We start from the raw sequence: 27,220 nt of genomic DNA on the forward strand, positions 1-27,220 counted from the left end.
TCTAAAAACATCACATTGAAGTTTGAGAAGTTCTGAAAAGAATGATACCAAACATATAGATGTAGGTTTTAAAATAAGCCTGATTTAAAGTGTGACAAAAAAAGTCACATAAAATCGTTGCACTGTTAGGCTTTGGATTTTATATAGGGTGGGCCATAAGTTTCCATACATATGGCTTTTAACATTTTATTTTTTATACTTCAGATACCATAAAAAATGCATTTGAATAAAGAGCAACGAGTGGCCTCCCAGATCTCACCCCACTTGGTTTTTATCTTTGGGGGCATTTGAAGGCGTATCAGGAAAAGATACAAAACCTCAATCATCTTAGGGAACGTATCACCAACGCCATCAAGCATAACTCCAGCTGTGCCAATACATGTTCATCAGCATTGACGGACACGTATTGAAATGGGTTTTCAAAACAATGGCAGTCATGTAGAGCATATTATATAAATAAAAATGGTTTTCCATAAAAAAAAATGTTCATTTTCCTATGTATGGAAACTTATGGCCCACCCTGTATGTGTGTATATATATATAGAGAGAGAGAATCTCCCTGTATTTATTAAAAAAAACTTGTGTATAACGCAAACTTCCCCCTAGGGACAAAAACAGTTCTACCTCCATTTAAATTCCAATGGCAAACTAGTCAGGATCCATGGAAAGCTGAAGAGAGCCAAGGCCAGAGCTATCGTTAACGAGAACCTGCTCAAGCGGGCTCAGACTGGGCTGACAGTTCACTTTCCACCAGCACAAAGCAGACAATACAGGAGTAGCCCAGACTCGACCCTGGTCAAATATCTCTGAAGACCCCAGAAAATAGCTGAACACTGAGGGTCTCCATCCAAACCAAAAGAGCTTGAGAGGATCAGCCAAGGAGAAGAACAACACAACACTAAAATGCGGCGTGTGAAGCTTGTTGTGCCAAACCCAGGAAGCCTTGATGCTGTAATGGCCACCTTGACTATGTGCTGAGTAAAGGGACTGAATCCTTGTGTCAATGGGATAATTCCATTTTTTTTATTTTTAATACATTTTCAAAAATTTCTAAAACCCCTGTTTTCACTTTGTCAGATCGTGGTGCTCAGTGTTGCTTGACAACAGAAGAAAATGCTTTTAGCACAAGGGTACAGAATCGCAAAACATGAAACAGTGAGACGGCCTGAAGCCTCGTCTCAGTGCACTGATTTTACAGCACTAATAATAATTTCATATTAGACATGAAGTCCAAGTACGCTTTAGTTGCCGTAGATTTGTTGTTCCTATTTCTTTACCATTTCTCTTGGCCTTATTTAACCAGTGTGTGTTTCGTCACCGACTGCCACCTTCTGCACACCTAAATTTGTTTTGAAAGGTGAAAACTCCTTGGAAATCTACACCCCATCTCCCCCAACTCCCCCAGTGTTCAAACGGACCCCAAAAGACCAATTCGGCAACGTGGTATCTATGTTAAATCAGTGCAAATGTCAGGATTTGACTTCTGAAATGTATTAACACAAAGTGTTAATCTTTGATTCTTGTACATGAAGACTTGATTCTCAGAACTTCTGTTGGCTTTTACCGGACGGGCGAAGTAGCTGCGGACTCCCAACATGCCAAACCTACATCTCTCTCCTTTTAATAAAACCTTCTAAGACATGTCATCTGAATGACTTGGAAAGCCAGATTTCTTCCCGGCCTTTAAGATGCCACACGTTTTTTAAAATGGACATTTCATTAAGACGAGACACAGCATCTTTCAAAACCCCTCCCAAGTTTATTTATACTACAGGGAAAAGAAACAGACCAAAAAAAAAAAAAAAGACACTATTTATTTAACAATCTTCCTATAATACGGTTGCTGCAGCATTTTAACTACATTAGGGCCTCTGCATAAAACTGATCACTTGGATCAACCCAGCCACTGACCAGACTGAATCAAACTCGTCAGGGTTTGTGAACGGACTGTGCTCACTTCACACAGGGGGCATGACGCTTGGCTACTTTATGGGCAGATATGGAGGTTCCCCCTACCATCAACTGTGGGCACAAATGAAGGGCATAGCCAAACAAGAACAGATGATACCCAGCCTACTTATCTAATCTATCGCCCTTTCCCATGAGTCAGACGGTGCAAGCTTTAGCATTCATGTATGATTTTTTTAATGTCATCTACCATTAAAAACATATGGATATGATAAAACATTTAAAAAGGTGAGTGCCCTGAGAAAACCCAAAACAAAAGGCCATGGACTGTAGCCTTTCATTGACCATGCAGACATTACAAAATACTATTAACGGGGACAAGAAGCAGCTGGCCTTTCAGGCTGTGGTGAGATGGTGGCCTTGTTCATTCACAGGACTCTTAACACTGAACTTGTTTTGTTCCTGTGTGTGTTTAGAAGTATCAATGTATCGGCTTCCCACCACTAAAGTCACAGAATGTGGACAGTGTGCCATAAAAATAAAAAATTATAACCTACAAGTGACTCCCATGTCATGGACCAAATTGAAAGATGATAAGAAACTGCACCAAGGCCAAATCTGCACAATACTTGGTGGCAAAAAATATCAAGACCACTTGAAATTTGTACTGATACTGAGTCAGGAAAAAAAAGACCACCTGAAATGTGTACTGCCAAGAAGAATTAAAAAAAAAAAAAAAAAAAATCCCGTCCTACAAATGAATTCTATGCTTCTAGCTGGGTAACACAGAAGCTCCACTTGATGCAGGCTCAGTGGATTTGGTCTTAAGGATGTCATTTGCCAAAATGTCAGCATCAGTTTTAAACGCACAAAACGGATGAAAAGTTGGGCATGAGGTGCAATACAGTAAGAGAAAAAAGAAACGCTACACAACTGCCTTGCCGTGGTACAACATGGGCAGGGCGTGGCGAGACGCATAGCTTTTACTGACCTTTTCACGGGAGAGTCCAAAACGTTTCGTTTTTTTTTTTTCCTTCAAGCAGTCCAGTTTTCTGCATCATCCAAAACCTAAATGGCTGATGCTCAATGCTACATCCCCACCTCCAGCAGAGGATCAGGATTACGATGGTCCTACGTGGCCTTGAAGCAGCTGTCAACGTTATTCCACTACTCGGGGCAGGGGGCACTTAGGCTCAATTACAAATTTAACTAGCGCTGGCGCTGCAAAGGTCGCGCTGGACTTAGCAACATTGTAAGCCGATTTCCTATGCTTTCACACACGTCAAAAAGTAAAAACAAAACTGCAACCTGAAATTCAACATTTTCAAGATCATTTTCTATCCAGGTTATCGGAGTCCACACAGTCAAAGGTTGGGGGGACAAAAAAAAAAAAGTTCAACAAAGTTCAATGGATTTGGGGGGGTGGGGTTTAACACAAAATAACAGGTGGATAAGCCTGTACACCTAACAGCATCAGTCCAAAGCTTAAAGGGTCCATGTCACTTGGAGACAAGTCGCCTCATCCACTTAGCATGACACTCATTGTTATTCATCCCACAGGGTAGAATATGGTTCTGTTCAACAAAAAGTCCTGGAAGATGAGTGACAGCCGACAAGGCTGCTTTAGTGGGGGGCAAAGGGTTGGGCTGGACATGCATCCTTGCCCTTCACTCTCGGCTGGCTCTTCTGTCTCCCCCATATGGCTGTGTCACAGCACATTTTAATGATATGCACAACAGTGAACAAGAGCATAGTACACATAGGCAGTGGACTCACCTAGAACCTGCTTAATTAACCACTGAAACGTGGGCTGACCAGGCAACTTCACATGCCCGGTGCAGAGACATGCCAAAAAGTGGGGTGTGGTGGTCAGGGTTTAAAGGGGAAGGGGGGGGGTGGGGTTGGTGCAAGGATGGTGAAGAGAGGCCCCCAAGAGCCTCTTTTGGTTTTCTTTCGCTGTCAGTTCAGAGTGGAAGGTTATCTTAGCTCCCATAGTGCATTGTGTTGCTGGGGATGGACATAGGTGACGCCATGGAGATGGCAGGTCCACCCATGGTGAACTGGTTGTAGTGCCCGCTGCTTGAGCTGGAACCCGCCTGCCCACTGGACGTGCCTGTTGAAATAAAATTAGAAGCAACTATTAGCAGACTAATTTTCTTGAAAGTCTTTTCCCTACCAACAGTCATGTGAAAAAGTACCCATGAAATACAGTAAATGCGTTTTTGAATGTATTTATAAACACATCAAGATTTGATGTTCAATTAAACATTATCCATTGATACATTTATTCAAAGAAAAATGAAAAGGTTTGCAATTTCCATCTTCGGCAAACGTAAGTCCACCTTTGGCTCCAACAGATGGTATTGCCCCTCTCAAGTCAGCTTTTTCTAGAACTGTCTAGCAGTCTCCGACATCCACTCTACTCCCCTACGAAGAATTCTTTCAGCTGTGTGAAGTTTGAGGGGCTTCCTGCATCTACAGCTCATTTCAAATCCCTCCACCCACACCCCCACAACATCTCAGGGGGATTCAGATCAAGCACTGACTTGACCATTCTACAACCCCTCCATTTATTTCTTTTCTTGGTGTATTTACTGGTATGTTTAAGTTCATTGTCATGTTACAAGATCCATGTTTGCTGCCCCAGCTGGAAAAAATGGATGTGGTGGATGCCTGGTTTCAACAGGATGGAGCAACACTTCATACGGCGTGGAAAATCCATGCAAGTTTTGTGGGAGATGTTTCCAGGGAGGCTGATTTCCAAGCACGGTGGCCTTCACGTTGGCCTGATCTTACTCTGTGCAATTTCTTCTCAAGTCGAAGGTATACACACCGACCTCAAAACCTTGAAGCCCTCAAGGACACTTTTCCCCATGAAATGGTCGAACGAGTCATGAAATAGTTCAGAAATTGTCTTGAAGAGTGTATCGCTAATGATGGCCACCACACCTTGAAGACATTTTTAAAACACAGTGGAAAAAAAAATCTATTTTGTATACCCTTTCTTGTGTCGTAATGAAATTTATTTTATCTTGTAGCATTTTTGTAGAATAAATGTTTGAAATGTGGTACTTCTTTTTGGCTCACCTTGTATTTCCACCCCTACACTTTGCAGTTGGTATCAGGTTCTTCTGCTCAGATGCTGTCTTTGGTTTTCATCAAACATGTCCTCTGGTACTGTGGCAAAATAAATCTTTATCTTCATCCCATCCCGTCCACAGCACATTGTTCCACGAGTCCTAATCTTTACCTAGGTGTTGTCACACGTGTGTCTGGGAACCACCTTCTGGGCTTTGGTGAGGAAAGCAGTTCCAACTTGGGACAAGAGGGGGTGCTGATGCCAATGGTATTATCACTTTTCCTAGTAACATTAAAGGGTTACCAGGGGAAGACATGTGAAGACTCTGCCCCTTCAGGCACCATCCCTTACAAATACCAGGAAACCAGTGAGTCAGACGTCAGACTTTGACCAGTGAAACAGGAAAACAGAGCATCCAAAACACAAGCAACCAACAACAGAATTGAGGCTAACTAGAGGCAATATTTGTTTTGTTTTGCCAGCATAAAGTTGTATTTCAGTTAGAATTAAACCGGGTAACCCGACTGCCTACAACAGCTTTGCTCCTGGCCACATTACAGTGTCCATGGGCAAACTTTTCTGGACAGGAGAGATTTCCTTCTGGCACATCTCCCCGTGTAAATCTCACTTGTGCAGCCTTTTTCTACTGGTAGACAACTCATACACTTTGACATCATCAGTGGCAAGAGTTACCCATAGGTCCTGTGGTGAAATTCTGGGCCGTTTTTTCCATCATCTTGCATTCTGCTCTCGGGATGAACTTGTTGGGGTGACCTGGCCTGGACAAGATTACAGTTGTTTTGAGATCTTTTTTTATATCCCTTTGCAGGCCATAGAGAGCTCTTTATATCTCTGCATGGTGAGAACAAACACTTCCAACAACAAAGAGCAAACCAAACTAAAATGTCTGAGGTTCAAACAAGACAGGTTCAGAGAAAGTCCTCTCTGATGATGTTCTAATCAATTTCTAATTTAAGATTGTGATAAATGTAGGAGTGGACTTTTTCACATGTATAGTTTTCATTTATATTATACTAGCTATCTCCTGCGGCTCCACCAGCGTCGTAGTGAAACAGGGCAAATTTTAAAAATCAATAAACAAACCGGTATCACTAGCTAAGCAAAGGCAAGGTACATTACAAAATGTGGCCAGAGGTTGACCGATTTGAAAGGAGGCTGGCGTGTGAGTGAGGAGGGCCCCACTCCTGACATCACGCTTCCTAATCCCCTTGGCCCACACCCTCTCTCTTGGATTAGTACAAACATATCACTCCTGCAAGCGAACTATGATACTTAGCGCAATGACAAAAGTCGCAAAAATCAACCGGAATGTTCAAGCAAATTCTAGAAAAAAATCCGATCTAAAACCGTTAAATAGTTCTCTCGTTCACTAGCTAAGCGGAAGCAAGGTACGCTCCTAGGCTGGCGTGTGAGTGAGGAGGTCCCCAGTCCGGCACTCCACTCTTGACGTTACACGTCCCCCTCCCATCAGCCCGCAGCCTCTGTCTCGGATTAGTGCAAATAAATCGCTCCTGCAAGTGAACTATGCTACTTAACGCAATGACAGAAGTCGCAAAATTAAACGGAATGTTCAAACAAATTATAGAAAAAAATCCGACCTAAATCCGTTAAGTTCTCTCATGAAAAGTGGACAGACATACAGACAGACGTTGGATTTTATTTATTTATTTATATTTATTATATATATATATATATATATATATATATATATATATGTGTGTGTGTGTGTGTGTGTGTACATACTTAAATGAAGATCAAATCTTGAAATGTCCACAAATGTTAAGAGAAAAAAAAACAAAAATGTGCCATGACGTGTACTTACTTTTTCACAGCTACTTCTTATTTGACCTTTCACCCTTCTCTAATAAGCCGACATACTTACCTTGTACAATACCAGTACTCATGATGGAGCCCATTCTGGAGTGTGTGTGGTTCACGATGCCAGTGTTTGCTAAAATGATAACCATTCCACAGTGTGAAATTTCTGTCCACAAAAGTATTACTTTTATTGTTTCAATAGCATACTTCCCAATCACAGCTCAAGGTGTGATGCACATTTACAAATTGAGTTAAAACATTCATTAGACACAAAAAGTACCAGGCAATAAAAGGCCACATACAGAAATGTACAGTGCCTTCCATAATGTTTAGGACAAAGTCACATTCCTCCACAATTTTAGCCTGTGCTCCACTTTAAATTTGTAATCAAACAATTAATTTGTTATTATAAAGTGCACGTTCTCAGAATTTATTAAGGGGTATTTTTATACACTTTAGATTCAAAAGAACCATTTGACACAGCATCATTTGGACATGGCAAGTAAGGTAGTCCACATATGCCTGACATCTGTGAAACGGTTTCTCTGGTGATGCTCTCTTCTATATTTTGACTGCAACTGTAATGCAATGTGATTCCTTCTCTTCATTAGTGCCACCCCCTTTATGGGGCCATGCAAACCTGTATTAATACTTGTGTGCACATTAAAATGTTTTTGTACGATGTACAATTCTCACGACAGTGGAATAGGTTATTCTTAGCCAGTCTACTGCAGTAATTGCAGTGGAAAATGTGGCTAACATCCACTCACGCATGGGAAAAAAATACAGTTGAATAGCATGAAACCGGTATAATTTTGAAAAATACCGTGATATAGAATTTTGGTCATACCGCCCAGCCCTACTCCTATGACTAACGACAAAACCGGTTTGATTTTGGGTGGGAGTGAAACATGGACAACTAGCTGGACTGAGTGGAATTTATGTCCCATTACAGGCCTAGCTTAACATGAGTGTGCTACCAATTGCCTCTAAGTTTATGTAAATAAATGCTATGGATGAAAATTGCTGGAAAAGTCACATAATGTGACAGTCTTTAGTGTTGTATTCTTGTTTTTCAGCTTCACAATGGCTTTTTTTGACTTTCACTGGCACAACTCTGGTCCTGGTAACAACGGGGATCAAAAGCTTAGAAGCAACATTAGATGCCGAAAGCTCTCTTACACCTGCACTAACACACCCGAGTAATCACAAACACGTGTGAAGCCAAATGTCCCAAACATTATGGTGCCCTGAAAAGGGAAGGTGGGAGGTATGTATAAAAAGTGCTCTAATTTCTACATGAAAGTGAAAGCAACACATATAGAAATTCCCTTTAATTAAATCTGGGAATGTGCACTTTCAATTTGTAATCAAACAAATCAAATGGGATTAAAGCTGAAGGGCACCAGGGCAAATCAATGAAAAAGTGTCTTTTCCCAAACATTTATGAGAGGCACTATATAGGGTGGTCCAGATCTAATCATTACGCTATAACTTAAGTTTATTACATAGAGAATTCACAGCACCTGGCCTGCACATACAGAATTCACTTAAAATTCTTTTTGTTGCCGATAGATGGCAGCACCTGTCCTGCATTCCAAAATGGCGGGGAGACGGTTGTCAGTCGAACAGTTGCATAATTAGATCTGGACCACTGAATATACATGTATGTAGCTATATATTTTAAAATAAATCAACTCCATAAAGCTACTAATAAATAGTATGGCTCATATTTACCCAGAGGGATGAGGTTATTGTGTCCAACTGTGGATCCACTAGATATAACACTGCTGAGGTCGTAAGCGGTAGGCATGCCTAAAAATGAAGAAATAGACACATCAGTCTGGTAGGACCAGTTTCCAAAAGCAGTGGTTCATTTATGTAAAATGTTAAGACTATACCAGACACGCCCATTCCTTGGCCCATATTATATGACCCTCCAGAGTTCCACATATTCTCAGAGGGTGAGCTGTAGTGGGAGCCTGGTGGAGGAGAAGGCGAGGCCCCTGTATATCTGGAAAAGCGAGAAATCTGTTATTCATTGAGCTTCTTGTGTAGAAAAAAAAACAAAACACCTGCACACAGCAAGACAAGCCACTTGCTACAGAAAAGGACTACAGCTAAGAGTTTAAACTATTTGTTTGTACTGTAATCTTAAAGAAATGCTTAACCCAAAAATAACATTTTTTGAATATCTTCTTAACCCATGTAATTGTGTAGTGATGGTCGAGAAACATTTTTAATCTCAAGTTCTCATAAAAGCTTCTGATATAATAGAAGTCTCTGATGACCAACACTGGACACCAAATCGGCATCAAAAAATCCACGAAAACCATCTCATGTTACTCATGTCAAGTCCTTAAAACAACCCAAATTTAAGTAATTTTAATTAAACTAGGGGGCTTCGCACACCAACCACCCCAGCCTGCACTACGTGCCAGCCACTTTGCATCTCGCATATGTGGATTTCACTTTCACCAAATAACAAATCCTTTAATTCTCACGGATACACCTCTTAATTGAGAAGAAACACTACTTTTCCCTGATGGTAACACGAATTAGATGATCTACAAGTCTCTGACTTAAGTTTAAATCCGAACAATATATTCGATCTCTTTTCGCTGTTCCGTTATTTCACCGAGTAATAATTTCCGTTTGTTTGAATTAATGCAATCTTTACTATCCCTTTTTTTGAGACTTTCGGTTTTTCGTACTTCCATTATCTCTAACCTGCTGTGCATGTGTACCGCGCCAACGTTTTTGAATTCTTTATGACGTTCTACTTTGTCATCTGCTCTTTGGCTTTTATTTCCACCCCGGGCGTGGTTAAATCTCTTGGCACAGTCTTGTCTCACAGGACGTGAAAGTATCTCTCTGAAAAAGTCACATCTTGTCCCAAGCTCAAAAGTCTTGTCCCAGGATTTTTTTATTGTAATAAGAGGGATATTATTAAATAAAATCTTTTTGTGACCAAAAAGGAACACACGTGGATGCATTTGAAATGTAGGTCCACCTCCCATTGTAACATTTATATTTCTATCAGCTACTGTAATACTTTGAAATTATTTAGCTGAAGTCTGTAAAACTGTGCTAGTGAACTGACCGTCTCTTCTACTTGTTGAGGCAACTTGGATATGCACAAGTCCAAGGCAGATTCTCTCTTTCTAATATTTTCACTTGCTTTTCTTTAACTTTTAATCTTTAGCTGTACTTGTCTTTCAGTGCACACTTTTTGCTGATATCACATGAAGCAGCACAATGTTAGCCAATGAATAAGCTGATATTGGGCTGGACTCCTGACCAATGAAGGAAGCAGGAGGCAGGTCTACAATTCAAAAGCATGGTTGGTGTTTGAGTACATTCCATTTTCATTCAAAACAGCATTTTCTGGAAGATGCTTATTTAACAATATTTTTGTAAAAAAAAAAAAAAAAAAAAGATGTGTTTGGGATGTTGTGAACATACAACTGGCTGACTTGACATGTAAATTAGGCAACACAAGTAATGCTGAGATTGTATCACAGACATTTTGGTATTGTTTGCTGTGTTGGTCGCCATAGACGCCTATTCAATCTCCATTTGGCATGAAATTATATTACAAATTTTTCTTGGCCGTCACTACAAACCCCATACGAACCTATAAAAATGAATATTTTTGGTTAGGAGATTCTTTTAACGTCTGAAAATTCAAAATTTACCTAAAAAAAGGGTTCTTTAGATCCAAAAGGTTGCTGGATTTGGAGCCCGTCTGGTCAACCTGAGCTACAATACTGATATCATAGCTTTGTCTGTGAAAATAATAACAGGTATTTATTTTAATAGAAAAATATCCAATTTTAAAAGATTAAGCATCAAAAGACAATATTTTATAGTGACTAAAAGCGAACATAAAATTGATGGCCTTTGGATCTTCATAACTCTTTTTTTCATCTCTGCAATGTGATCTACTAACAAAATGTCACTTTGGAGTGGTCTGAGGTGGCTTAACTGAGGCACTATTCTCTTGATATTACATATTTATTCTAAGACCTCTGAATCCTTAATATTAACAACTGAGCATCCTGTTGCACACAGCATAGAGATGAATAACCAATGTACTGAGGTTTTGTATGTGTAATGAACCCAAAAGAAGCCTTTGTTAAGGTCTTGTTACATAATAGTGCCTGAGCAATGGATGCATTTTTGCAGAACCTACAGTGCTATCAATCAGTCTTTTTTTTTTTTTTTTTTTTATCCCACTCTCTACCACTTCACTGCAGACACCACCTCGGTCCTGCCTTAATGAATAAAATTATGCCTCATGCTGTAAAGATTTTAAATTTTTTATTAAATTCAGACCTTAAACTAAAAAGTCCTACCAGCAAAGTGAGCAGATTGTTGCTGTTGGGCCAGATTCTTAATATACAGTAATACAGCAAGTGTAAAATAATAACTTATAAGTCATAATGTTAATGTACAAAATCCTCCACTACCTATTAGTCACCACTGTACTCAAAATATATTGCAATTAAACTGAATAAATATTTATTAAAATGTGGTTTAATATGTTTATGATGAAGTGGTGTCAGGACAAGAATTTATGCAAGTGAGAATTTCTTTGTACTATGTACACATGACAATAAACTTGAACTTATAAAAACAGACAAAAAAAGTTAATCTGTAACATACCTATTGCACAATTGGCGTCAAGTGAGGTAAAACTGCAGCGCTGCAATGGTAGGTGTTTAACTCTGATTTTTAAAATTGAATTCAATAAGCTATGTTTTAAAATGAGCTTGTCATAATATTTAAGTTCAGGGCAAAAAAAAAAAAAAAAACACCTTTACAACCAGAAATTAAAAAGATTCAAATTAGCTGTGAAGTCAGGTGCTTTACTCCCTGTGATAGGACAAAACAGTATTGAGGCTACATTAAAAACGGCCTCTTAAAAGCATAACAGTGGTTATATATCAAACTCTGTCCTAATAAATACAAAAGTGACCTAATACAACTAGCGACAGACATATGAAATTTAAATGACAAGGCAATGACGTCCGCATTTCTTAAAAACAAACTGAACTCCCAGAATTACAGCATACCCAGTCATGGGACTAATGAATGATCATTCTGTGGATTATTTTACAAGCACTACTGTTAAGAATGTTGGCCTTTGTTTATCTATAACACGTTAATGTTAACACTACTGCATTCTCCTCACAAGTTATAATACTTCACTAACAGGAGGGAAGTCAAAGTCAGTGTATTGATTGTCCAGTTCCTACTCACCTTTTGTTGGCAATGAGAAGTGCTGTCCCTGATAAGGTGTCTCCAGCCTTAGCAAAGAGAGGTGACTGCAAGAGGCATCGTACTTGGTACCAGTGAGTGAGGGGCTCAGTAGGAGCTGTAGACAACCAAACAGTCATCCTGAAGAAATGAGAGCCCATGTTAAGAACCGGGACACTTTGGCTTCAATACAAGGTCTAATAGATTACTTCTCACAAACAGTAGCCATAATCTTTGTAGATGTTTTAAGGTTGAAATTTGTCCATCTGCTCATTTACACATTCTGTTCAATCTTAAGATGCAATGTGCTCAAAATGATTTTTCATGCATGTTGATTTATAAATGCTAACTAGCATTAGGTGTACTAAACACCAACAACCAAAAAGAACATCATTTATAGCTTTGAAAGAAAGCTCCATGACAGATTTTCTGCAGTTTTATTAATGTGAAAAACAAATGCATGTAAAACATTCTTCAGAGGGGCTAGACAAACATCTTCTGTTTGCCAATCATAACTTACACTGAGCCGATGAAGGCCACATCAAACCAGAAAGCCAGGCCATGAATCAGTCCTGAATGCATCATGTGAAATTTGAAAGGGATTTCTATCCTGCAATACAATTCAAATGCATGATTACATCTCCAAAGTATAAAATTCACAACCTGATATGGTGCTACTTCAGTCAATGCTGCCTACCGAATGTTCTCTTCTGTAAAGAAGCCCTGAAGGCTCCAAAATGTAGTGGTTAGTCTGAAGCAAAATCAGACCTTAGTCTTCTCTGTGCACACTCCGAAGATTTAGAATCAAGTAATTTACAAAAAAAATACTCTTACTGTGGTGATCTCACATTTTAAAGGATATACGTCACACTGGTGTCTTCTGCAATTTACAATCTAAAAATCACAAATACAATCACAGTTTTTTCATCTTTTCTACCTAATTCTCCCCAGGTGAGCTTTGTCCTTCTACTCTCCCGACTACAACTCACCTGGGGGAGACAGAGCAGTTCCTTTTCAACCCGAATCCAGACATACTTTCAGTGCAACAAGACGGCCACCTGGAAACACTTCCGGGTCAGGCGTTCAGAACCTCTCTCTGATAGAACAGCCTGTCCTCCCAACAGCTACCTCTAGTCCAGTGATTCTTAACCTTTTTTGAGTCACAGACCCCTTTAAAAATCTGATGAAAGCTATGGACTCCCTTCTCCAGAAATATTCATATGCACACACACTTGCACGTGCATTTCTCCATACTGCACCCTCATGCACACTGCGCACACATCGCTTTTCAGCCAGCCACACTTGAAAGAAATTGTGGTCAATTAATTCTCACCAGTATATGAGAAGATAATAAAGCCGTGATAATATGAGAATTAGCACTTGCTCTTATTGAGTGGCACAATATGGCGGTCATGCAGAGAATAATGACACAAGTCAAAATGGTAAACATGGGCCAACACCAAGTCAAGAGACACCTCATTTCTTTCGATGGGAAACTGTTGATTGGGACAATGGGGAGGGCTGTATGGTGACCGCTATTTTTCTCACGTGATTTTTCTTGTGCGATATTTGTCTTGCCGTTATTTTTCTTGTGCATTATTTTTCTCACAAGTATGTAACTCACGCATTAGGCTTAGGTGAGATAAATACTTGTGAGAAAAATAATACGCAAGAAGAATAACGGCGAGAGACGTAACATGCGAGAAAAATCATGTGAGAAAGTTCATGCAAGAAAAATCAACAGTACTGGGCTATACAGTGAATATAAATGTTAATTTTTATCTGACCCTCTGAAACCCATCCAAGGACACCCTAGTAGTCAACGGACCCCAGGTTAAGAACCCCTGCTCTAGCCACTCACCAGACTTACAACTCCCATGCAGCCCTGTCGGTGTCCAAACAGAAGTCATGCCAGAGGGATGCTACTACTCAGCGTACTGGAGGAACACAGGACCCCGGGGGGACAGTCTCTCCCTTCTGACCTTCCACTACAACAGATTCCCAGCTGGGAAACGTACTACTAACCAAGCAAGCCGGGAAGCCTTTAAAATGAAATGATGTGGGTGGACAGCCATCATTGTCTGGTTGGTTATTGGTACTTTCCCTGGTCGGAAGGGCCACTCAACCCATGTCGTCTGTGATAATTTTATTAATTACATCTTTGTGTTTTTCCTATAATTAGACCTAAAATGGCTGAGTACAGTATAGTTTGTATTTAATGATACCCACTTCACATTTCATTCTCCAGATAAATGACATAAGTTGGAATGGAACAGTTAACTTTTTACACATTCAAATTTTCCTTTTTAATTCTGGGTTATTATTGGCACTGAAAATTAGCAGAAATTTTGTATGTACAGTGGAACCTCGGGTCACGACTGTAATTCGTTTCAAAACTCTGGTCGCAACCCGAAGTAATTTCCCCCATAGGATTGCATGTAAATACAATTAATCCGTTTCGGACCGTACGAGCTGTATGTAAATATATATACACGCTCACTCGCTCACGCTCTCTCTCTCACTCACTCGCTGCATAGGGAATGATCGGTATGCACGAACCGGAAGGGAAACTGGCTTGTTCGTCACCCGAATGTGTGGTCGTGAACAGATGCAAAAGTTTGGAGAACTTTTTGGTCGTAACCCGATTTGTACATGGTCCGAGACGTTCGTGACCCAAGGTTCCACTGTATGTGAATTTCCCCATGGGATTAAGTATCTATCTATCTATCTTGTGACTTGTTTTCTCCAAGTTATCGTGCCACTCTGAGCATCTCCCACAGCATATAATCCATTAATGCCAGTTTCACTTAAGACCAGCAATTCAAAGTGGGTGGGGCTTTGTGAACTTTATGTATATTAACATAATAATAATAATAATAATAATATGTAAGATAGTTTACGATGATCGAGTAACAGCTGTACTGTGTCACATTTATTATAGAAAAATCACAACACAAAAAACTGACTACACAAAACTGTAAGAATGAACTCAAAATTTAATTATGACAGCAGTCTATGATCAGGGCTGGCTAACACTTTAATAAAATAACCATAGCATGTTTAAGGCATTTAAAGAATTAAAAAAAAAATAGCAGGATGGATATTAGGAGCTCCAGTTTGGACATCCCAGTCACCTTAATTAAGCAGAGTCAGGAAATCTGACTAACACCTCATGAAATTTTGCAGTATGCCCAGTAAACGTCACAAAATAGGACCTCCATGAATTTTCCTATTAAATATTCGGAAACAGTGGAGATAAATCAAGCGCCAATATAATGTAAATCAACCACAAAAGAAAGTAAACCGGTATAAATAAAAAGAAATACAAACCACAGAACAGTAAAAGCTTAAGGCTAAAATGTATTCATGCACGGTAGTGGTTTTGTTCACGTTGATCTTCTTGCATAAATATTTGAAACACAAGTTATACCATACTACAATTATTTAATCAGTAAGATGCCAAGTTGTTAAAAAAAAAAAAAAGTAAGTACATTGTCATGGTTACCATACAGCAAACAATAAGTACAAAAACAACAAATAACTCACCGATGCAAGTCATCCTCTTTGGCTTCCAAGAAGTGAACTGTGTATTTTACAGACTTTGCCATCAGGATGCGGATGTCAAAAGTATCCTCATAGCAAAGCAAAAAAAAAAAAAAAAATATTTCAATAAATGAAAAAAGGATACCCACAAGCACATCCAGAGAAGTATTAAACATGCTGCTCAATCGGCACAGATCAAAACACCATGTCAGTCATGGCATTTTGTCATTGACTGTGATGACAGAAAGTATTCACTTACTACAATGGGTTGACGGAAATACTCATCAACTGCAGCCCCACGGAGTGCAGAGAGGTCCACACCATGGAAAGAAGGTTGATACCTATGAACAGAAAGCAATGAAAATTTGACTCATATACCTGTACTTCTAAACCCAGTCCATGAATTGAATTGAATTAGCCCTTAGATCTCACCAAAAATTGGCCTTTGTGAACTGCTCCATGTACAGCTGTTCATCTGTGAATGGTGCTAAGTGAACATCCCCAATTGTTGGAAACATGTTCCCTGGAGAGAAGGAAATAATTTAGGCAACGTTTTACTACACATACACTGTACTTACTTTATACAATTTCAAAGAACATCAAAAGAATCTTTAAGCACTTGAAAAGTTAAAGAGGAGATGGGCCTAGCACTGCATTTACAACAGCAACACCATCCTCTTTCAACATTCACTCACCCTGCAATGCTGCTTAGGATAAGTGGGTTTGAAAATGGATGCATGAATCCGTGAGGCTATGCCTCACAACACTTATTAGTAATTCTATAGCCTATTTATTATACTGGTCACTTTAAGCTATATACTGACCAGCGACTTTAAGGTTATTCATGTGTTAGGTGTTTTAACATTCAGTATATGACTTGCATACTGTGGGGAAAATGGAGAACAACAAAAACAGCACACTCATAGCAAAGGCTATGCAAGATGTGTCTCTTTGTACCTAAACAGAAGTTCAATCCCAAACTGTTATGAAAGAAAAAAACAAAACAAAAAAAAAAAAAACCATATTGCTCACTTTGTGGCATATAAATGGGAAACTTTCTGTGCATTTTCTAAAAAGGATAAATAACATTGTGTTTAATATATAAAAAAATTAATTTTAAAATACTGAATGTTTCAGTAATCCTGTACTTTTAAATGACCCATTTCCATACTGACTTCTGTTTTACATAAGTTCTGTACAATTCATCCATTATTATGTATTATGTAACTACAGTAATATGCAATTACTGTAATTATTCCAATGATGTATACATTAAAAAGTGCCTCACTACGAACTGTTGTCTATAGTTACTAAAAAATGCAACACATTTACAGAATGCAAACCACCAGCTGAATCAGACAAAAAGCTCACCATTAGGTCTTAGAAATTTCTTAGCATGCAGATAGCTTTCCAGCATCCTCTCATTAAACAACATGTAACCCATGGGCTCTGATATGATCATGTCCACCTGCTCTGGTAGCGTCACCTCTTCTACTTTGCCTGGGATAACCACTATTCGATCTGATAAACTGTTGTTCTTGACCAGCACCTAAATAAAAAAAATACAAAATGATAAATATATTCTGTACATTTAAATTGAGCCGATGATTTCTGAAAGATTCACATATGTTGGGTTTTGCCATTATGAAAGAGTATTTTTTGAAGTGGAATTACACCAAAATCAATCATTTGCACTGTGGTATCTGTCAGCACCCTGCCAAAAGGTTGTGACCTCTGGATCTGGATTACAAAGGCCGTCAGAAGAACCGCCTTTTTACACTGTGCAAAAGGAGAACACCTACACTCCTGCATATGGGGTCTGCATTTAAGCACAGGAGGTGGAGCACCTTCCTGGTAATGTCAGCTAAGCTCTCACCTACTAGTGTAGTCGGCAGGATTTGCACTGCAGCTGGTTTGAGAGTTGTGATGGAGATGCACAATGTGTTCTGTGGTGGAATCGCACCATGATCTGTCCCATGTCAGATATTTTCACCATGGGAACTGCTGAGGAACAGCCGTTTACCTGCAACTTCTGAACGGCAAGGACGGTCAGAAGCAGATTAATTTTCATGTTGAGTAATAAGAAAACTTCTACACTTATGCACACATGGACTTTCTCTTAGCACTGCAAGCAGAACACTTCCTGGTGATGTGAGCTGAGCTTGAGCTCTGTCTCACTCAGCCCCAACCTTTTTGTATACCACTGCTGCTACAAGTATAAGCACCTTATCCACCACTGCAAGTTCTTTTGTCTATGATAAAAGTTAATAAAGACAGCCTAGAGTGATTTGGTGCAGCATGATGGTGGTGATGGGGGCTTAGGAAGGAAGTATAGCTTCCAGTAACCACTGGCAATTGAAGGAAAAAAAAAATCTGTGGGGGGTTGCATTTGTGACCGTGTTAGTTACAGTCTGGAGATCTGTTATATAATTAACATCATCCTGTTAACTACTTAATGAGGCTCGCAGCTCTGTTACCGACACTACAGTGCAATTTTCAAGGTAAAGATCAATGACAAGCCTAACATCATTATCCCTGAATGGGGGATTCAACTGGTCATGTTTGTCAATAACAAACATCTGACAAAAGAAGAGAAAATATATAGTAGGATGAAAAGAAACACAGAAACGCACATAGTGCCTTAAATGCAGCAAAGCCATCGATTAACCATGAACTTGCAAAACAATCCTCTAAGCGTTTAACTCGGCATGCTATAAACTTTTAAGACTTGAAGTGCAAGAAATTTTTAGTGTTAAATGTTTCATAAAATTAAGACTGAAACTTTATTTCAGCAGAGTAATACCTCCGCATGTTGAGCCATAGTACTGGCCTCCACGGCATAGATCTTCCGTGCTCCAGCTTGGGCAGCAAAGAACGAAAGGATCCCAGAACCACAGCCAACATCCAACACCACCTGAAACACAGGTTACACTCAAGTTATTTGCAAATTAAAAGGTCAAGATGATACAAGCACCTGGCAACCGATTATTAAATGTAATTCATTAAAACGCAAAACTAACTTTCAAATGCAGATATCTTGTGAAAAATGTTTACCTTATCTTTAAAGTCATTGTGGTTTTGTAGAATGGCTCTCTGATAAGTACCTGTGCGGACATAATCCTGCATCATATTTTGCTGTTGTGAAAGATATCCATAGAACTGCAAATGAGAGAGGGGGGACAGTTATACAGATCTTAGGGCAGAAAAGCATGTGATCTTAATTTCTACAAAAAGGTACAAAAATATATTACAAAACATACACTGCAAAATGAAAAATAAACTTGTTGATTTATCTATTTGCTACAAACATACACACCTTACTCTTAACTCTTTTAGGGCAGATGTCGACTTTTGTCGTCACAAGGAGTTGAGGGTGGATGCGAACTGAAGTCGATGGCGATAAAAGCTGTAAATGTCGATAAATCTGACCATTACACTACAGGTAGACCCTCTTTGTTTGGAGGACTGTTAGACTCGTTGACTTGATGTCAAATCCCTGCTTGTGCGTGAGTAGTGTTGAGTAAACATTGTCTAGAATGGCAGCAACATCAGGCAAGCGAGCGAGGCGAATGCGCAAAGCAAAATACTCTGCTTATATTATTTATTTTTGTGTATTATTGCTGAATCAGACTCTGACTCATCGAACTCTGATTTTGATGCAAACGATCTGGAAATCGAAAATGAAAGACAGGTCACTGCATTAGCTGACCAGCACCAGCTGATTGTAGTGCTGAACACGCTGGTGATGTTCACCCTGGGAAGACTACACAGATGTAGATCCGTGGCTACTGGACTTCATCAAACGACACGGTGTGTTGGTAGACACTGAGGATTACCAACCACCTGACTACTCCAAGCTGGTTTTTGTTTTCCCCAGAAAGTGCCTTTCAGCTTATGAGTGATGAGACAAACAGGTATGGAATTTATAATGTGAATTTACACACTGTAGGGGCACATGGAGCATAAAACAGTGACATTTGTCATAAATAATTATTTTATCCTGATTTACGTGTGAAACCATTGCTTTATAGAAAACCGAGTTTTTTGGAAAAATATTCAGGCTTGGGACAAAAGGAAGAAAAAAAATAATTAGCCCTAAAAGAGTTAATCATATTATGCAAACAAACAATCGCCAATCAGTCTAAGATGTTTAGAATGTGGGAGGAAAATTAGAATATCTGAAGAACACAAACAATGGGATAATGTGTGAACTGTACAGTAAATAAACCAGTTAACTGACAAACTCACTGTGCGGACAAAGATGTGGTATGCTAAAATAAATAAATATATATATTTAGCCTGTATGTTCCCATTACAATCTGACATGCTTTAACCAATTTTGGATCAAATTTTGAAAGGTTGCTCTCTAGGATCATATGGACATGACAGACTACTTTGGAACACAAAATGAAATGTTGACCCTGGGGGTCCCAGTTGGTGTTTTTTTTTTATCCCCCCTATGTGCTACACTCTGCACACTACTGTCACCTGCTGGCTCAAAGCAAGTATTACAATCCAACACCCTTTGACAAAGTTAGAACAATGTTTGCATAGTTGCTCTGTAGAACCAAATGGAAAAGATAGACCACGTTGGAACCCAAAATTTTAACACTAGGGGGTCCCAGTTTTTAATTTTTTTCCTGTGTGCGGCGCTCCCGATATCTATGCAAAAGGACGAAGGTCCAAGTCTTTACAGTCCTTGTGCTTCCTGTCTTGCTATATGGTTGCGAGACATGGACGCTATCCAGTGATCTGAGAAGAAGACTGGACTCCTTTGGTACTGTGTCTCTACGGAAAATCCTTGGGTACTGTTGGTTTGACTTTGCTTATGGAGTCCCAAATGAGGCACATGACCTGCATTGTGAGGGAGTGTCAGTTACAGCACTACAGCCATGTGGCATGTTTCCCAGAGGGTGATCCAGCTCATAAGATCCTCATTGTTGGAGACCCGAGTGGCTGGACCAGGCCAAGGGGTTGCCCACGTAACACCTGGCTGCGGCAGATAGATGGTCATTTCCAGAGGTTGGGACTGGACCATGTGTCTGCCTGGGGGGGTTGCCAACCGGGATCCCCAGTTGTTTCTTCGTGTAGTGGGTGCGGCAATGCACTGTACCAGTGCAAGCTCCCCAACTTGACTTGTGTTACAGTTTGCACACCAGTGCCACCTGCTGGCTCAGAGCAAGTGAAACATCCAAACAGACTGAAGCCAAACTAACAGACAAACTGACCACAGCTTAACACAACATTCCCAGGCAATGCTGCTTCTATCTACTCTAGTACAGGAGGTGCATCGTGCACATTAGCATGGGAGTGAGGTTTGATGGAGGGAAAGTGTAGCGTAACACAAAGGAAAATCAAAGGGTTGCTGTTTAAATCCTACATTGTCGACTTCTCTTTGTAATGTAAGCACTACGAACCACTCACAATGAACTAAGAGGTCGAGTCGGACATCACAGCATTCATGGTTACAACCCAGCAAAGAGTTTCAGCAATTCCGGAATCCAATCAGAAACAAATTCTCAACATGTAAGAGTAAAGACTTTCTAGAAAGGGAGTGTGGACAATAGATGGGACAGCTAGCAATACCAAAAGGGTAACAATTTAAAAAATACATAAACCTTTGCTTGCTTTCCTTAACCACAAGACAAAGCTGGGCACTTTGCTTTGAAAAAAAAATAAAAATAATATTGAAACACAAAGTTTTTTTGCAGGTTCCTTGGTTTTAATGCGGAAGAGGGAAAAGAGGAAATGTACAAAATCCAGGAGAATGAAATGTAGAAAGTTCAATCTCCAGTAAACAGCAAGCCCCATTAAGATGACAAGGACTAGTTAAGCTGGGGCATAGACACCGCCACTCCACAGTAGTCTACGCCAAGAGCAAAATCTTCTATTAGGTATACAATATTTTAAACATGAAGTGTTTAAACATGCTAATACAATACAGGCTTGTACCCAAGATAGGCCAGTGTCAGAGAAACAGATAAGAGAACAAACTGCATGGAAAAAAAAATATTTCAGAAGGGTAGATCAAGGTTAAACAAACACCTGGAGTGGGGTGAAAGACAATGAAACAGTTACTGATGCGGGTTCAACTATCTTGTACTTCAACAAGAAGGCGGCCCCCAGGGTGAAAGAAAAAAAAAATGATAAAAACACAAACATATCTTCATCAGCCATTGTTTTCATACAACTGCCATGATTTTAGTTTGCTGACAAAGTTGTATTTTTAATTAAAATGTCAACAATATTTGTAATATGCCAAGGAGTGTCAAACATTTGCACATGTAAATAATACATTAAACTTTAATGCAACAGGTTACTTTTATACTATAAAATCAGAAATAAACAACAGGTGATGTTGATTCAGTACGACTTAAAATTAAAATGATTAACAGAGCCTCAAGACAGGGACAGAAAACCTGTTGTGTAAGAACACATTAGAACTCAATCATGCTCAGACAGCTCCCAGTGCAAACTGAACTGGTTCGCCCAGCTGATGACAAGTTCAACAATTCTGCTTGGATTTCAAAAAGCTACATTATTCAGCTCAGACAAACTCTACTTTTCTATTAAATTAGACCCCATAATGCTTTTCTTATTATCATCTGACAGTGCCACGGCCATCCAGACCTGGAGTCGAACACAGCCAGTGTACGGTCTTTGTACCAGATGCATGTTCTCCCCTTATTTGCCTCCAAAGGCCATCACTAAATTGAACTGGGGTGTGTGTAAGTATGTCCTTTGAAGAATTGTAACACTAGCAGTTTTTGATTTTCTTCTTTCGCCTAAGGCTAGCGGGATAGGCTTTGACGTCTCAAAAAATTTAGGGGAAAAAAAATTAAAATCAAAGAATGCATGAATGAAGGTTATTAAATTAGTAGCTGTTTGTTTTGTTCAGGGCCAGTATAAAAAAAAAAAAAAAACTCAATTTAAAGAATTGACATCTATTCAAGAAAATGAAATGCACATAGTGGTGGGTATAATAGAACAAACAAGTCCTTCTAATTTATTGATTTATCCCTGGTTACAACACTAGTTTGTGTTAATCAGTGAAAGCTGGCCTTAATACAGTTAGCAAGGATACCAAGCATTCTGGGAGAAAGATGAGCAAAGAACACTTCTGTTTTTGGTCTGTTCCCACAGCGGATCATCTTCTTCCATATCTTCCTGTCCTCGTCATCTTGCTCTGTCACACCCATCACCTGCATGTCCTCTCTCACCACATCCATAAACCTTCTCTTAGGCCTTCCTCTTCTCTTCCCTGGCAGCTCTATCCTTAGCATCCTTCTCCCAATATACTCATCATCTCTTCTCTGCACATGTCCAAACCAACGTAATCTCGCCTCTCTGACTTTGTCTCCCAACCGTCCAACTTAAGCTGACCCTCTAATGTCCTCATTTCTAATCCTGTCCATCCTTGTCACACCCAATGCAAATCTTAGCATCTTTAACTCTGCCACCTCCAGCTCTGTCTCCTGCTTTCTGGTCAGTGCCACCGTCTCCAGCCCATATAACATAGCTGGTCTCACTACCGGCCTGTCGACCTTCCCTTTCGCTCTTGCTAATACCCATCTGTCACTCTACTCCTGACTGAGAACAAAAAAAGACGGTTTTATTAGCCTGATCTTACTCTCAAATTAGGAGAGAAATCCAACCCTTCACTGAAGCAAAATTATTTAAGGAAGTAAAAAAAAAAACCTTCACAAATGTAAACATATTTCTTTAAAAATAAACTATTGGCACCCCTGGAAACCTCATATACACCAACACTGGTAAGGAGACCAAAATTTTTGACCTCCATGAATCAGAAAATGGCCAAACAAATAAAATGGCTCCATGCCTGAAAATACCCATTTTCCACTATTGGTGCAATAATTAAGTAGTTTCAAATACCAGGAGCTCCAATAAACCTGCCTGGAATAGGGCACAAGTGGATTTTACCTCCATTCTGAGTGAGAAGCTTCTCCAAGGATCACAAATGCTCGATTGCAACAGTGGACTGCATGCTGGGGGTCCCAAGTGTTCAAAACTGCAATAAGACTCCGCCCTCCACACCAACAAACTATTCAGTCAGCATGCCTACTGACATCAAACCATAAACAAAAGCACCCAGAGTTCTGACAAACCTTAAGTTTGATTTCTCTCATACTGAAGTGGGCAGTCAAGCTACTTAACAATACAGACTTTTTCATCGCCCGTTTGCTCATTGTTACCGTAGGCGTCAATATTTCTGGAGGGTGCAAATGTAGTTTACTGGCTTCCACTCTTCCATCCCTTATTACCTGGAAATATTGTACTGCAGACGACTCTTCTGTTCGCTCGCTGAACACTGATCTTTCTGCATTGTGGCCCCTGCAGTTCTTAAGGATGTTATAAAAAGAGCAGAAATCTAAAAATAACAAAGAATTTCAATTTATAACAGCAGAGTAACCAGCAAATGAGAAGAAGATTACATAATAAACATTTTCACAGCAGCACTATAAACTAAATGTCAAGCTACTTACCATTCGGAGAGGTGAACTGAATAAGTACACTGTTGCAGCCCAGTGTGATAATGAAAGACTGTTTGCCAACACGGCTACACTCGGTCTCCCTTGACACAGAGCATTTGAAAACACAAACGTCCTCACCTGAAAGTAAGGAAAGAAAATCAAAGTAAGGCCCAAGTACAACTCAGTAACAATAATAAAGGCCAGAAAATAGAAGGAGAGATGGGTCTATTCAGAAGCATGCAGAAAAAAGAATAGCAAACAGTCAGAGAATCAGGGTGATCCGGTTCATGGGATCCTTACTGTTGAGGACCCGAGCAGCAGGACCAGGCCAAGGGGACGCCCACGTAACACCTGACTGCGGCAGACAGATGGTCATTTCTGGAGGGTGGTACTGGACTGTGTGTCTGCCTGGGGTTCTGCCAACCAGGATCCTGAGCTGTTTTGTCCAGTGGTGGGTGCAGCAAAGCGCTGTACCAGTGCACCCCAACCTGACCTGATAAATAGATAGATATATAGATATATATATCTATCTAAATTTATATACTGTATATCTGTGCAAAAGTTTTAGGCAGGTGTGAAAAAATGCTGTAAACAAAGAATGCTTTCAGAAATATAAATGATTGTTTTTTGTTATCAATTTACAAAATGCAAAGTGAGCAAACAAAAGAGAAATCTAAATCAAATCAATATTTGCTGTTCCTACCTTTCGCCTTCAAATCAGCACCAATTCTTATAGATACACTTGCACAAAGTCAGGAATTTTGTAGGATTCTAGTCAGGTGTTTGATCAACCAATTCTACCAAACAGGTGCTAATAATGATCATCAATGTCACATGTAGGTTGAAACACAGTCATTAACTGAAACAGAAACAGCTTCAAACTGGGTGAGGAACAGCCAAACTCTGCTACCAAGGTGAGGTTGTGGAAGACAGTTTCATGTCATGGCAAGATTGAGCACAGCAACAAGACACAAGGTAGTTCTACTGCATCAGCAAGGTCTGTCCCAGACAAAGATTTCAAAGCAGACTGGGGTTTCAAGATGTGCTGTTCAAGCTCTTTGAAGAAGCACAAAGAAACGGGCAACGTTGAGGATCGTAGACGCAGTGGTCGGCCAAGGAAACTTAGTGCAGCAGATGAAAGACACATCAAGCTTATTACCCTTCGAAATCAGAAGATGTCCAGCAGTGCCATCAGCTCAGAACTGGCAGAAACCAGTGGGACCCAGGTACACCCATCTACTGTCTGGAGAAGTCTGGCCAGAAGTGGTCAGGATTAATGGTGTTCTCAATGCTGAGAAATACAGGCAGATACTTATCCATCATGCAGTACCATCAGGGAGGTGTATGATTGGCCCCAAATTTATTCTGCAGCAGGACAATGACCCCAAACATACAGCCAAAGTCATTAAGAACTATCTTCAGCGTAAAGAAGAACAAGAAGTCCTAGAAGTGATGGTATGGCCCCCACAGAGCCCAGATCTCAACATCATCGAGTGTGTCTGGGATTACATGAAGAGACAGAAGGATGTGAGGAAGCCTACAGCCACAGAAGATATGGGGTTAGTTCTCCAAGATGTTTGGAACAACCTACCAGCCGAGTTCCTTCAAAAACTGTGTGCAGGTGTACCTAGAAGAATTGATGCTGTTTTGAAGGCACACCAAATATTGATTTGATTTAGATTTCTCTTTTGTTCATTCACTGCATTTTGTTGATTGATGAAAATAAATGATTAACACTTCCATTTTTGAAAACATTCTTTGCTTACAACATTTTTTCACACTTGCCTAAAACTTTTGCACAGTACTGTATATCTATCTATCTATCTATCTATCTATCTATATAGAGAAAGAGATAGGGAGATAGATATACATACACATAGGGTGGCATAGGGAAACGAGAAATTTTCAAATGATGTTCAATGCACGAACAAACGCATCACAAAATACATTTAATGATGATATGTATTGTACAGGACATGCAATTAATGATGGCAGTCATTAAACATCATAAAGGTGTTGTCCATTTCTCCATACACATTCTGACAGCCTGTTGTGGAAATTCTACATTGCTCGATGTAACATATCAAGACAAATGCCAGCGATTTCCTCTTCAATCCTCCTTTTTAGTTCAGCAATGGTTGCAGGATGTGTGCGGTACACTTGGCTTTTAAGATGTCCCCACAGGGAAAAAAAAAAAAAAAAAAAAAAAAAAATCACAAACAGTAAGAACTGGGGATCTCAGAGGCCATGGAATGTCTTGCCTTCCAAACAATGGTCGAATAGCTGCCATCGATTGTCGGGCAGTATGCAAAGTGGCTCCACCTGGGGACTTCTATTTTTATTTTAAGACTGAACCCAAATCTTCCAAATTACGCACCCATGTTGTAATCCCATGAGCAGACGGGACACGATCATGACATCCTAACTTGTAATGACGCTGAAATTCCCATTACGTAGCAGTCACACTATCACCATTCTTATAAAAGGCTTTCACAGAAAATGCTTGTTGCGCACCACTCCACTGCTCCATTAGGGTCGCCAACACCTAGTTCTAAAATTTCCCGTTTAATATAAATATATTATATATACACACACACACAGAATATAAATATATTGTATATGCACACACACACACACACATATGGCAGATGATTAAACAGATTAATTTCTATACTCCACAGCTGGCTTCACACACCAACACAGCATCCTCCAGTCAAACGTGACTTTCATAAATCATTAGAAACTTTAAAGATTAGGGTCATGGCAGAGGGAAAGATGAGCAGAATTGTGTCCACCTCCATAAAGGCAGCAGGGGGTGTGAGGGGTTATTTGGTGGTCATGGTAAATAGCTCTTGAGCTGTGAACTCCTTTGTCAGACACACATGGGGGAGCAGATGTGTTCTGAAGGCCTCAGAGGGCATGGACAATAGGGGCAGAAGAGCACTGGCTCAGCTCAACCCATCAGCAATCAGTCACTACGCGCCAAAGTGACAACAATGCCTTGCGACATAATAGGAATCAAAATTCTATTCAGAGACTTTACCGTTTCAACATCAATTCATTCCCGAGTTAAGAGTTAAGCAGGCTTAACTCTTAT

The 27,220-nt window shown here is 39.8% G+C and overlaps 1 protein-coding gene across 1 annotated transcript in view; it reads right to left on the reverse strand.

Moving 5' to 3' along the window:
* Positions 1–1,639: 1,639 nt before the first annotated feature.
* The window catches only part of carm1 (coactivator-associated arginine methyltransferase 1), a 55,808-nt gene continuing 30,227 nt past the window's right edge, over positions 1,640–27,220 (reverse strand). Inside the window, exons 2-16 of the mRNA XM_028822476.2 lie at positions 24,136–24,261; positions 23,914–24,020; positions 18,686–18,790; positions 18,435–18,545; positions 17,003–17,180; positions 16,064–16,154; positions 15,891–15,972; positions 15,635–15,720; positions 12,609–12,698; positions 12,092–12,229; positions 10,525–10,614; positions 8,728–8,840; positions 8,564–8,641; positions 6,891–6,959; positions 1,640–4,021 (exon numbers count right to left, since the gene is read on the reverse strand). Coding sequence (XP_028678309.1) covers positions 3,891–4,021; positions 6,891–6,959; positions 8,564–8,641; positions 8,728–8,840; positions 10,525–10,614; positions 12,092–12,229; positions 12,609–12,698; positions 15,635–15,720; positions 15,891–15,972; positions 16,064–16,154; positions 17,003–17,180; positions 18,435–18,545; positions 18,686–18,790; positions 23,914–24,020; positions 24,136–24,261 — 1,595 coding nt within the window. The 3' untranslated portion in view covers positions 1,640–3,890. The remainder of the gene's footprint in view (positions 4,022–6,890; positions 6,960–8,563; positions 8,642–8,727; positions 8,841–10,524; positions 10,615–12,091; positions 12,230–12,608; positions 12,699–15,634; positions 15,721–15,890; positions 15,973–16,063; positions 16,155–17,002; positions 17,181–18,434; positions 18,546–18,685; positions 18,791–23,913; positions 24,021–24,135; positions 24,262–27,220) is intronic.

The sequence above is a fragment of the Erpetoichthys calabaricus genome, chromosome 17 (genome assembly GCF_900747795.2).
Source record: "Erpetoichthys calabaricus chromosome 17, fErpCal1.3, whole genome shotgun sequence".
NCBI lineage: Eukaryota > Metazoa > Chordata > Cladistia > Polypteriformes > Polypteridae > Erpetoichthys > Erpetoichthys calabaricus.